Below are 13,407 nucleotides of genomic sequence, written 5' to 3' on the forward strand. Positions count from 1 at the left end.
CTCTTCAGCCTTGCGTGCGCAGCCCAGCTGCTCTGCTGGTCTACGTCTGGGCCCGGTCTGGCAGCGCAACAAAAAAGGGACCAAAGCAGGCCTCAAAGGCATAAATTTGTCATATTTCTTTCGTGTCCAGAAAAGCCATTCATTCTAATGTTGTACTCAAGAGTGATACTAAAAAATGCTATTAAGATTTGAAGGGGAATAATAAGAAGAGGCGTTATTTATTTTCTGGAGGCAATGTTGCTGCGGAAACAAAACAACGTCACGTGACTTTTCTAATGAAATGTAAGTAATTAAGTCTGGCACCCAGACTCCCGTACACGCTACAGCTCATGCCCATGTCAATGTGCGCTTGTCTGGATTGCCTGTGAGTGCGAGGCCGGCCGGCCGGACGACGATGTAAGTACATACATCGCAGCAGTGGTATCGTGGTGCCGAAGTTCTAGTTGTGAGATGCGAATTGTTACTAATACTACTAGGCCTACCAGAGAAAGGACAGTTATTCAATTCTGCTTTCACCATCGAATCAATTCTACTTTCACCATCTGATTTTCGAATTTAGGGAGTCACAAACGCCAAACAATCTTGACTACTACCACAGTACCAGCAGTCATACATCATGTACATGGCACTGGCAGTACCAATGTGAATGGCCGCTGATGATATCTGGCTTTCATCATGATTACTGTGTCACGCTGGTCAACTTCAAGATCATGAATGAACATGCTGAAGTCCGCTGAAGTCTGTGTACCCCACTTCTGGGGGTAAAGTCTGTATTGTACACATTGTGTACTCAAGCCATGCAATACCTCTTCAAGTGTCTCTGTTTCCTGGCTCTCTGCAAAGACTTTGAATGAACAACACACAAGGCAGCTCTGAGACTGAGTGTTGGCATAAACGTTCTTAAAAATCCTTGCCTTTTTCTGTCATCAGGTAGGCCTACATGTACACCATTATGACAATTTAGCATTGTTTATTAGGCCTACCGTAAAGATTTCCATTTACGGGCACCAATTGACACCCTGTGCACAAACCCTGAAACTGGTTGTAAAAATTCTAACTAGGCTAAGACTTACTAAGCAAGTGTTTTCTAAGTGAATACCTCAGTAGGAGGATGCGACTTGTGCACTTGAGTCACGCAATGTCGCGTCAATGCAACATTTTAGGACATTTTATTGATTTTGGATGGCTGATGGGTCATTGTAGGGAAATCAGCGTTGTCCATATGTGGAATTCTTGCTGCTTAACAACCGGAATGAGTGAGCTTATTCGTGCACTAGTGTAGTGTTAACTAGTAATCTTACTTGAAATAATAAACACCAAAAATCTGTGCGATATTTGGAGCTTATTTTTGAGGGCAAACAGCAGATATTGATTGCCAAACAATTCTACTGTTTACTGATTGGACCGAAGACAACTCAACTGTTGAGACAACTCGACCAGTGGGACCATTTCATCCATTTATTAAGACAAGTCAACTTTGACTGTGCACTGCAGCAAATGTACATAACCAGCTAGCGGAGTGCGGGGTATTCAATACAGATTGCCAGTTGATGCGTTTGGGCATTTGCATGTGTGATGGGTTGACCTAAGTGGGGCATGAACTGCACAGAGACCTGGTGGCCTGGCACGCAAGGGAACCGGTCGACAGCATTATGGCTACTGAGAGAATAAGATGGTGATGCAGCACGTTTGGTAGTGCAGAGCACCATCCACAGTTCATAGGTGTCCTGCAAAGATCAATAGTACTTCTAGTCTGCATGCATAAATCCAACCGGTGCCTTAAAAGTCAGCATTGCATTATTATCGGTGTTGGCTAGTATGCCAGGACTTAATTTACCATCTTCATCAACGGAAGGGCATGTCTTTACATTTGATGCGCAGATGGTCGAATTGTCCCATCGGTCGAGTTGTCCTGTGTTGAGTTGGCAAACGGTCATCCAGGAACTTCTGCACAGCATTCAAACTCGTGCAAAGGGGTCATGCTGACCACAGGAATGACTAAACTTGACCTGGTCATAAACTTGCCAACAAGAGATGCAAGCCAACTGCACAAACAAAAAGAAAAATGAAATATGTGCAATATTATGTGGGATTTGATTTGAAAGATGAAATAACTCATATTTAGGATGGGACAATTGTTAATTGCTTGGGTAGGAAAAACAAATGCAATCCACCAATCTGACCTGGGGATCAGACAGCGATCATCCACACTCTATTAACTGCTTGTGCCAATCACCTGCTCCCATGGGAGAATTGAGCATATCTGCTTGATGCCATGATGTGTTACTGCTTCCATGTAATTTGAGTCTTTATGAAAATACTTCATGTCTAGAGAAAGTGAAGGAATTTTGCTATGAAATGATTGCGCTCAGTCACAGAAATTTCAGAGTGGGCCCTGCAGAGCTGTGAATGGTATTATACTGATCTTGACTTGTATCAAGTTGTTTTTGAAATTTGGACTTGATCTGCGACTGTCTGTCCGTATCCCTCATCCAAGGAAAAATTCCATGTTGACCATCACAACTTTGATTGTGTACATGTAATTAACACCAAAAAAAGTTTCTAAAAGAATTTCAGTGAGAGAGAATGGTTTAGTGCTGAGGTACAATAGGAGGATAGAAACTGGGCAGTATTTATGACGCTTAAAAACTGTGAATATGGAATTTTCCCCATGCAGATTTGTATTTCACTCTCCATATTGTATATTTACAATTTTCACTGTATTAGCCCTAACCCCTTAGGGTGTATGCAAAATCATATTGAAATTGGAGGATTTGGGACTGTTGGTGTTAATCAATGGTATTTTATTTCTCGGAAATATTTTACAGGAAGGGAATGTTTAGCTTGATGGCCAACTGTTTCCAGTGGATGAAAAAGAAACGGGAGCCGTTCAAGTAAGTGGTTTACTTTCCAGAGTCAGTGTGGTCACATCCCAACTATGACAGTCTCAAGTGGGGACGATCCTAGCTCCAAGAGAGTAGGCAACCATGTTGAATCTAAAAAATGAAACCTTAATTATATACACATCACATGCATGATTTTAATCTTTCACTTTTCTTTGTCGGTGTTTTTAGTGGGTAAGTAAATAGTTTCCCAGACTAATTTCTGATCAAATTTAGAGATCAACTCTAAAGATGGTACTGAATTGTATCACCTTTTGTGGCACAACCCTGTGCCAGCACGCCTGGTTTTGCCAGACTTTCACAGCAGTACAAGCTTGATGTTTGATTTGAGACACCAACTCCTCCATATTTGAAAAGCTTCTAGTTTGTGGGCCGTGAAATGCTCTGGTAGCAGAGAATTAACTGGACTGCAGTGGCTGGAGCATAGTTGGGATTTCCCAAAACTAATCTGTCCCAGTTTGGACTGTCCCAAATCTAGTTGGGATTATTGCCAAAGTTGGGATGCAACAAATGCATGTATTGACATTCACATGAACATAACACTTTGAATTTCTACACTAAAGACGCTGTTGCTATAGCTCGTGATTCGTGGCAAGCTTTTGCCTAGACATATGAGAAACGCCTTGCACCAATACACTTTGTGCAATGGATAAAAAGGACACAAAGGAACCAGTTCATTTTACAGATGGAGGTCGCTATGCAAAAGCTTGCCCTAAATCATAAAGTATAGCAACGGTATCCTAAGTCTGGTGAATTCAAAGTATGCTTATGTGCAATCAGATAACTCAGTGTACCAGATTTTATTCAATTTAACTCACAAAGGCTTATTTGTAAATCATCACGTGAGTAGGTCATCTATATTTGGTTAAATACACATACCAAGTCTCATTTGTTTGGTTTGACTAAATTACTATAGTACCAGACTAAACTCATCTTGACAAATCCAATTTAAAAGTGAGAATAGTCACACAACTTTTCTTTTAATTAAACAGCTTTTCGGTAAAATAATGGAAGACAGATCCAGTCATGTTGAGCATTACTTGATGAAGAGGAACCCTTGACTGGGTTAAATGAGAGATCATGTACCATTAGTATGAGGGCATTAGTGACCGTCTGTAAAAAGCCTATGTCTTGAACTAACGAGCATTAGAAACATTGAGCATTTGGCTTTTTTTTTCAGGAAAGTGACCCTGGCTCTCATAGGTCTTGACAATGCTGGCAAAACGACAGCAATATTAGGCATTCAGGGAGGTAAGAGCTTCTATTTTGAAGATCAATTTGAAGATCTTTGCTCATACACCGTCATCTTGGAGCATTTCTTCCTTACTAATTTGTTGAATGAATGAGTTCACAGATTAAACAGTTGTAGGCCACCCCACCAGCTTTGGGACTTTGCTTCTCTGAGAGACTGCTGTTTAATCAAAGACATCATAATATGGCTCTGAAAATCGATTTTAAAGATGCAAGTAGCGTGCTGTGGAAGTGTTTCCTCAAGAGCCATCAGAGTTTATGACCTGCATGCTCTGTGCAAAAACAGAACATGCCACAAAGTTCCTTTTGTGAGGGAACACGGTACAAATGCACCAGTTTGTATGGACTTTCTGGCTAGCGGCGCTGAGCTAGTGAGACCAGACTCTGGTGGAATATTTGGTCTTTGCGTGGGCGCCAGGTGTCCATTTGCCAAAGCTCCTGTCAGTCTCTTTCTCTGCTTTGCCAGTGAAGGATTACCTCCAGTCGGGGCGACTGGTGTTCCCTCACCCTGGTTCACGCCCACTTGCGGTGTGGCATGTTGATTTCACTGGAATGTGCACAAGCAGCGCGTAATTTTTCTTTTATGTTTATCTGGAAAGCATCTTGATGAGGAACGTTCTTGAATCTCCCCAAATCCGCTGCCCAAGAATGGGAGATCTCTGAGATGCTTGGTGGGGGAAGACATTCACAAAGGTCTTTTTCTGTTGTTTTTTTCATAATTTCGAACATGCCAACATTACTGGTACCTTAGCTCAAGTGTGACACAGACAGCAGAAAAGGACTGTCATGTTTGCTGCCACCAGCATCTCAAAAATTTCCCGTTGAACCTAGTAGCACATTCTCTCACTTGAAAGGCCGTTTACTTTTCGATCTGCATGGAGCCCTTTGAGCAGTCATAGTTTGGTAATCTTCTCGAAACTAAGAACCTTCTGGCATAATATTTGTCCTGTCTTGTAGTTCCCTTCTTCTGCAACCTCCTAACTGGTTTGGTTCCTTATTCCTGCAGAATCGCAAGAGGGCGTGGCTCCTACTGTGGGGTTCTCCAATGTCCAGTTCAAGTTTGAGAGGTTTGACGTCACCGTCTTTGACCTCGGCGGCGGCAGGAAGATCCGCCCCATCTGGAAGAACTACTACGCCGAGATCCACGGCTTGGTGTTTGTAATCGACGCCAGCGACGAGGCTAGATTACGGGAATGCCAGGAGGTTCTGCAGGAGGTCCTGAAACAGGAGAGGGTTGCCGGGAAACGCATCCTGGTGTAAGTTGTAACTATGGTGGCCCTGATGGAACATGGAGACATAACTTTGTTACCCAAAGCTGCATATTTATTTTAAGATACCATGACTATGAATTTCTTTTATGATACTGGAATCTCTTTTCAAAATGTGCCCCCCCAAAATTGAGAATTTCATTTTGGTCTGACAGAAACTCTGGTTTCAATCAATTTCAATTCAATTCATCTTGGAAGCAGATTCAGGAGTTCCCAAATGATGGCAAATACCTGTATCTGAAATTCCCAAGTGAATACTGCCGATGCGATGGTAGTGTACCGCTCACATTTACTCTCTGGTACCTTTTCCTCCTCGTGCAGTAGTTTCGTTGCTCGCATGAAGTCAATTTTTTTTAATTGGGCAGTCTCGCCAACAAGCAGGACAAAGAGGGCGCTCTTGATGAGATAGACATCTGTGATCAGCTCAACCTTGAAGACATGGTCAACGACAGTAAATGCCCCTGCCGTGTGGTATGTATCAGCTGTCCATAGTTCATGCACTGACTTGTTAAATACATCACTTTGACCCTTCTTTTTTCACTTCATATGGACCAGATACGCGGAACCCCCCATAATCATGAAAAATCATTAAAGATCCGTCAAAATCATATAAATCACTGAATGTTGACCGTGCTGGAGGGCGTCACATCATAAAAAACTTGATCCCATTTCCAGACAACCTGTCCTTGCTTAAGTTACATGTATGCACTTGTACTAGTAAAATAAAATTTCATTTCCAGTGCAGTCCAATTTTTTGGTGGCATTGATTCTTCCTTTAAAACCTGAACCTCAACAGTCCTCCGTTTTTGTTTTGTTGGAGGAGTGGGGACTGTTTGGGTTAATAAAAGTGGAGTCCTATTCATGGCTTTCCATTTCAATAGCATCCACATCAAGCGAATGGACTTTCGGAAGAAATCTGGCAGTTTGTTGATTAGGGGAAACTGAGGGGAGTGTGGCCTAGTTAGTAAGATTTGTGACTTATGACCAGGGGGTTAGGGGTTCAAATCCACCTGGTGGTCATTGATTGCGGCCTTCGGCAAGTCACTCTACCCCCCTTTGTCTTTTCTTGGGATGAGAGGTTCGAATCCTGCTGCTGGCCATTGGCTGTGGCCTTGGGCAAGCCACTTCACTCCTGCCTGTCTCTCTTGGGATGAGAGGGTCAAATCCAGCTGCTTGTTGTTGGCTGTGGCCTTGGGCAAGCCACTTCACTCCTGCCTGTCTCTCTTGGGATGAGAGGGTCAAATACAGCTGCTGGCCATTGGCTGTGGCCTTGGGCAAGCCACTTCACTCCTGCCTGTCTCTCTTGGGATGAGGGTTCGAATCCAGCTGCTGGCTTATAGGTTGTGGCCCTCTGCAAGCTACTTCACTCATACTTGCCTCTCTCCATCCAGGAAAATGTGTATTGGCTGACATATGGTGGGGAACAGCCTTCAATAGATTTGCAATCCATTCGGGGGAAATAGTAACATCCTCAGAAATGTTGTGCCAAGGAAGCCCAGAGATACACGTAAACTCCAGCGTGATCAGCCAAACTGGCTCCACACAAATTTGTTTTCAAAGTGGGCGTTTCTAATTCTTTGTTTGGGGTGTGCTTTGCAGGAGACGTGTTCGGCCACGCAGGGCATCGGCAAGAAGATGGACAAGTCAGTGACGATCGGCCTTCAGTGGTTGCTTCACGGTATACTGCGGGACTGGCCCACTCTGAGCGCACGTGTTGCCAGGGAGATGGACGAGCAGAAGGAGGCAGACGCCATCGAGAGGAAGGCCAAGCTGGAACGGATACGAAAAAGACGAGAAGAGAGGTACAAACAATTGTTACAACATCACGGGCTAACTTTAGAAATAGCAGTCTAAGGGAATGAATATATGCATACCAACTGTATCTTCACCATGCGGGAACTAGAATGAGTTAGGCTGCTTTCAAGCCTGTCGCTCGTGTTAACACAAGTATACTCCTGATTGTATGAACAGAAGAAGTATGACCCGTGGTTAAGCGAGAGTATGCTCATGATCAGGCCGAGAATACACTCGTGTATTACGCGAATACACTTGTGTATTACGCGCTTGCATGATGTGATTGGAACGTAATGCGCGCCTAACATTTTCCTGCATCCAAGGGTATCAACAGTACCTATCCATTAATTTTGTGCATGTGGGACGGCTCGGTATAACAAAGAGGCTTTTTCCCACTCAGAGAACGTAAGGAGGAGGAGGAAAGAAAACGCCTTGGAGTGGAAGCCCCGCCCGAAGACGACGAAGATGTCATCATGGGCGACCCCTTCAAGCCGGTCAACAAGGAGTACTTGGATGAAAAGGTCAGCCAGACGTGTTGGCTTTTCACACTGGCAGTAGGTGTGCCAGAGTTGTCTTGTCATCACTTGCCTTGGTTAGATAATCTCTAGTTTTCTCACTCTCACTGGGGATTTGCTAGATGCCTGTGGGTAACCGTTGATAACCCCGATTATCCTATGGTTGGTTGTCTTTGGTTGATAATCTGAAGTTATCTGATTGATCACTTGCCTTTGGTGGATAATCTTAGATTATCAGATTGATTACTTGCCTCTGATTGAAATGCCAAATTATCTGATTGATTATTTTCTTCTGATTTAAATGTCAAGTTATGTGATTGATTACTTGCCTCTGATGGAAATCCCAAGTTATCTGATTGATCACTGTCCTCAGGTGGATGATTCCAAGTTGTGTTATGGTAATTTGTCCCCATACCTTTAATGTGCAATTTTGCAATTCTGCCCGTTAAGTTTATCTTCTATTGTCACATAGTCTCATTCCCAGAGTTTGTCTGGCTGTGTGAAAAAAAACACTTTTAAAATCTGCATTACCCAAAATATTTTTGAGTGAATTTTAATGTTTTTTTTTGAAAAACCAAAAATGTGATATTCAGAGATTTAGCAGGGAATTTTTTTTCCGCACAATGTGTTTGCTCATCAAATTGCGTTAGGAAGGATTCGTATTTTGACAGTTTGTCTTATCTTGAATACAGGCAGAGAAATCCAAAAAACTTAAAGCTAAAGAGAAGAAAAGGAGACAGGAGTTGGAGAGGCTGGCAAAGGAAGAGGAGATCGCCAAAACCAAAGACTCGGCAGAAACTCAACAGCTCCCCAACACGGGCCATTCAGATGTGGAACCCGATATCTCCCAGAAGGCAACTGACCAGTCACAAAACCTGGACCAGAGTGAGGAGGTAGGGATGCGGCTTGGCGGCGAGCAGAACGATGACAATGAGGAGACAAGGGAGGGGCGGAGCAAGAAGGAATCAGAGGAGGTGGTACAGGCCGCATCGACAGGGCAGGATGAAGCCGATATTGTCTCCCCTCAAGGTGGGCATAAATTCTCATGCGTCTTCATTTATAGATTGAAATTATCCATCCACAAAGTATAATAGGCTTTAACAATCAATACTTGGTTGTTCCACTTCACCATGTGGACCATTGCGTCAGTTTTTTGCCGTCAATTCCGTTCACCCCACAGGCAACTTCTAATGTAAATGTTAACACGAATACACACATGTTCCCATACAGTCAACTCTCTTTTTAACAAGGCCGCTAGGACCAGGTGAATTACCTTGTTACAATCACAACCTTTTCAGGAAAGGGCTGGAAAAATACATAAAAGTATAAGAATTCAAGACATTTGGGCTTTCAGAATGTGCTCTTTGTAACAGCATGTTTTTTTTAGAATCTACAGTCCACCCTATACAGTATTGTGATGAAGGGAGTGACATTGTATCATATGTAACTTTAATAAAACCTGACATGAAATGTCGTCAAACATAACGAGTCAGTTGTAGTTATCAATGTATGCATGTTTAACCCTAACCTTCCCCAACCACACAGAATTAACCAGTAGTAAAGTGTTTAATTCTGTGGGGATAGGTCTGGTAGGCCCAGACAGCTGGCTTTTGCATTGGGTTTGGCATACCTCAGAAAAACGAAGTCCAACAGCCTCTGTGCACAAAGTCCCCTATGGGTGTTTAACTTGGTGTGAATGGGGAAGGTTAGGGCCAGCAACCCTTGGGGGGGTTAGGGTTAATGTCTGGTAATGCCTTGTACAGAAGAAGGCCTACTTGCACATATAATGGGGTGCCTTGTTTTGGATGCTCGAAATTCTAAGGAGAAAAATTCACAGTAATTCTGAATGAAATTCTTTGCTGGAGGTTTAAAAAAGTGGAGTTTTGAGGGCTGTTTATTTTGAGTTTTTGAAAAATGTCCCAGACATGAATCATACTGAAAAGAAAATTGGCTAACTTTTGTTTTGGGATGAGTAGTCATACAGAGTTGACGCGATAATAAATCGGTGAATTAATGTTTAGGTAAGTATTTGCATTTGAAATACCTCCCGTCCAAAGCATATAAAATGAAAAAAAATTGACAGCAAGTATGGTACCTTACCTCTCATATTTGTTTTTGTTTCTATGAAATGAACTCGGGGAGGAATCTGTCACGATTAGGGTTACATAGCTTCGAATGTCGGTTTGATATGTCAGTGATCCCTAGTCTGAATCCAACTTCGGTATATTTTCTTCACTTTCGTTTTGGCAGAGGTCCCAGAAAAGAAGAAGAAGAAGAAAAAGAAAAAATTAAAGAAGACCAACAAGTTGGCCCCTTTGGCCCTGGACGGACCCCTTGAGGGACCAAGAGGCCCCCTGACGGTCCCCTCGTGGGCCTCAACCATGAACCAACCGCCTCTCTCACGGCCCCTTCACCAGCCCACACTGGATCCCCTCCCTGAGAAGGTCAGCCCCAGGCTGAGCCCGCTGGACATCAAGTCGTCATGTGAGTAACAGTATTATCCAAAAAATCCCAAGCACTTGTGCCAGGAACCCTCTGGAACCATTCTTCCAAGATACATTCAGAATCATGACATATGTTGTAAAGTAATGGTGGCAGGCTTGTCTTTGCCCAAATCTAACCAAAATCTCCCCAAATTGGTGGATTTTGAAAAATCTTGGAGGATGAAGTTTCATCAGGAAATTCCTCAAGTTCTGTGTCCCAGAATAAGTGACAGAATACATTTGTCCTGATCACAAATTGGCCATTCCTACTTATTGATGGATACCTGGCCACAGGAGTTGGATTACTCCTTATATAACCCTGTTTTTTTCCCCTGGAAGCTGGTGTGGGTGATTCTAGTGAGAGTCGGTGTGCTTGTCAAACACCTCCATGCTAGATACGCCTGGTTTAGTCAGTGGAATCAGACCGTGTAATATCATCTACATTTCCCACTGGTCCATGTGTGAGCACTGTTTGCAGTGTCGTTCAGAAAAAAAGGTAACATTTCATGTTACTTTTCATGAGGTACTTTGAGTTGAAATGTATGCACAGACATCGGTAGGAAAAATTCACCACCTTCTGTTTGATAAGTCCATTTGTTATATATTTGTCTCCTCGCTTGGACAGGAAGCCAAGTATACTTACACGGTAAACTTTCTTTGTCTTTGTCCTGCAGTGAATGGTGACAAGTTAGTGGGTTTTCCGTCGAGAAGGAACCAGCCAAATCTTGAGCAGGATGACGACGTGATGATGTGATTCGAGCAATGATAATTCTGGAGCTTAAAGTCATTGAGGGCATACCTGTATGAATAGCCTCTTGTTGCCGTGGAATGGTTGCTAGAAAACTGCCTTAAATGTCACTGTGGGGTCAAATTACTGTATTCAGGCTTACTTTCAGAACAACTGATGTTGTGGGCCCTTTTTGTACTTATTTGAGTCACAGCAAAGTCCATTATGTCTTTTTTGCGAGATCAACATTTCCAACCAAAGACTTCATTTGATGTCACAATACAAAAGGCATGTTTCTGAACAACTTTTGGGGGAACCAGCTAAGGTTTTATTCAGTACTTACCACGTTTGGCTGGTATTTGGCCAGCATTGAGTTGTATCAAGTTGGTCATTGGGAGATTTGTTTTATTTTTGGGAAGCCTTTACAATCCTGAACAAAAAATGTTGCCAAAATGCTCAAATTTGTCAATATCTGGAAACCCTGAGTCAGTCTATTCACATAACACCGTTGAGATTTCTTTCCAAGGTTCATGATGCAGATGATTAGTTCTGAAACACGGACGGCAATGCCACACTGAAACTTGGAAGGTTAGCATTTCCACAAGAGGGGTCCCGTCTTTGAAAATGAGGGAAATGCCAAGTTTGCATTATTTGTTTGTTAAATTATTCAAAAGAAATGCATTCAAACTTTCGTCACTTTTTACTCACCGGCTTGAGATTGGAAGGAACACTCGTTACACCTAAGACAGTTTTACCCAATCCTATCGGTCAAAAGCCCATGACTTGGCCGGTGTGAGGCTGTACGCCACCTCACGCAGTACGTGCCCTGCACGCGCCGGTCTCCATGTCGTAAAGAACTTGTTTACAACTACTCACGAGAGGAGCATGCCGTAATGTGGCCAAAAAAAAAGAAATTATATTGTTGGAAAATATTGATCGGAATTCATAATTTTTAAAACTTGGTTTGACGTTGTGACGTCAAAGATATTTATGAATGGGAATAAATCTGTGCACTGATTATGCCCCCTGTCTTCGACTCGTGCATTACCAGTGTCCCTTTTCCTGACGTGGTCCTAAACGGCCAAGCACATATTTAATAGTGGTTGTTACAACCCATTTCTTTGCCCGTCCAAAGATAAATTAATCAGTGCCACTCCTGCCATGGGATGATGCCTTTTATGTTGGTTTATCCCTTAGGATGTTTTTCACTCATCTAATTAAACATTCCATATTCATTGTTGTATTGAGTACTTTTTAAGTACCAAGGTGCTCTGCCAGACATGGAACTGGGTAAGAGGGAATAAAGCCGGAGTGCACAGGTTATTTGATGGTAAATGTGCAAAGGTAAGATTACTACATACTAAATAAAAAGACTTCAGACACTCCCTGTTTTGTAAAATTTAAGTTTGAAGGAGAAAAGTACTCGGAAAGTGCTCGGATGGGTACTTTTCAGGTAATTTTTGTCCTAAAATTTTAATTTTTATGAAACACTGATTGTCTGAAGTCATCATTTTACTATGTAATCTCACCTTTGAGGATTTTCATTTAAGTTTGAAGGAGAAAAGTACTCTGAAAGTGCTCGAATGGGTACTTTTCAAGTAAGTTTTGTCCTAAAATTTTAATTTTTATGAAACACTGATTGTCTGAAGTCATCATTTTACTATGTAATCTCACCTTTGAGGACTTCCATTGTACCATCACATGCCCATGTACATCAGCTTTGTTCCCTCCTAACGAGTTAAAGTTCTGGTAGAGAACTTGGTACTCGAAAAGTACTCGACTACAACACTGTCCACGTTTCATTACTACCGTCTTACCTTCACTTTGGAAGGGTATTTAGCTTTGACAACCGACTGTGGAGTTTGTACTCGCCTTGATAAAGGAATAACATTTTGAAAGGAGGGAATCTCTTTTTAAAGCCAATTCTTCATTTTGCAATTGGACTCGAATCAACTGACTTCTGTAAATTCTATGGAGTTATTTTAAGTAGTCATTGTTTTGTGTTTTCAGCTTTTCGTCAGGACAGCTGTTGTAGAAATCGATATTTAAAGTAAAAGTCTCTGTAAGTACAAATTATTTGAATTAAAAAAAATGTGTTTCAAAGATCAGAATTAAATTTACAGTATTCAAGATGGATGTCTGCTTGTTTCAACTTATAAACTCAACATATGTCCTCCTGTACAAAGTTACTTTCAGAAGATAGAGTCATCCTTTGTTGTAACTCGGCATCAAGTAATGCGACAAAATAACTCACACTGTAATAACGTCCTGGGCATTTCTCAAATGTGTGGCTTTGTCTTTAGTTTAAGATCATGATGGAGAGAAATCCAAATGCTTGCTTTGAATAATAGCTTTCAAAACTTGTGTTGTCAGTCATTTTGAGCTGAAAGCTTCTACATCCTTTGAGAGATATAGGTTGATTTCAATCAAAGGGGCTGGAGCAGGTAACTAAATATCACAGAGCAA

At 42.1% G+C, this 13,407-nt stretch overlaps 1 protein-coding gene across 2 annotated transcripts; it reads left to right on the plus strand.

The window, feature by feature from the left end:
- The first annotated feature begins 30 nt into the window (after positions 1–30).
- Positions 31–13,077, plus strand: arl13b (ADP ribosylation factor like GTPase 13B). 2 transcript variants are annotated; one of them, XM_022242443.2, is made up of 10 exons: positions 31–930; positions 2,829–2,894; positions 4,084–4,154; positions 5,161–5,410; positions 5,788–5,893; positions 7,022–7,224; positions 7,617–7,737; positions 8,424–8,760; positions 9,982–10,215; positions 10,889–13,077. In XM_022242443.2, the coding sequence occupies exons 2-10, from the start codon at positions 2,836–2,838 to the stop codon at positions 10,966–10,968; spliced, it is 1,461 nt and encodes a 486-aa protein (XP_022098135.2). In that variant the 5' UTR covers positions 31–930; positions 2,829–2,835; the 3' UTR covers positions 10,969–13,077. The 2 variants fall into 2 exon arrangements, with proteins under 2 accessions (XP_022098135.2, XP_022098133.2); XM_022242441.2 differs by having other exon boundaries at positions 31–396.
- The last annotated feature ends 330 nt before the right edge of the window (positions 13,078–13,407 follow it).

Source organism: Acanthaster planci, linkage group LG15, assembly GCF_054643075.1.
Source record: "Acanthaster planci isolate LZ-2023a linkage group LG15, COTS_SCS, whole genome shotgun sequence".
NCBI classification, from domain to species: Eukaryota; Metazoa; Echinodermata; class Asteroidea; order Valvatida; family Acanthasteridae; genus Acanthaster; species Acanthaster planci.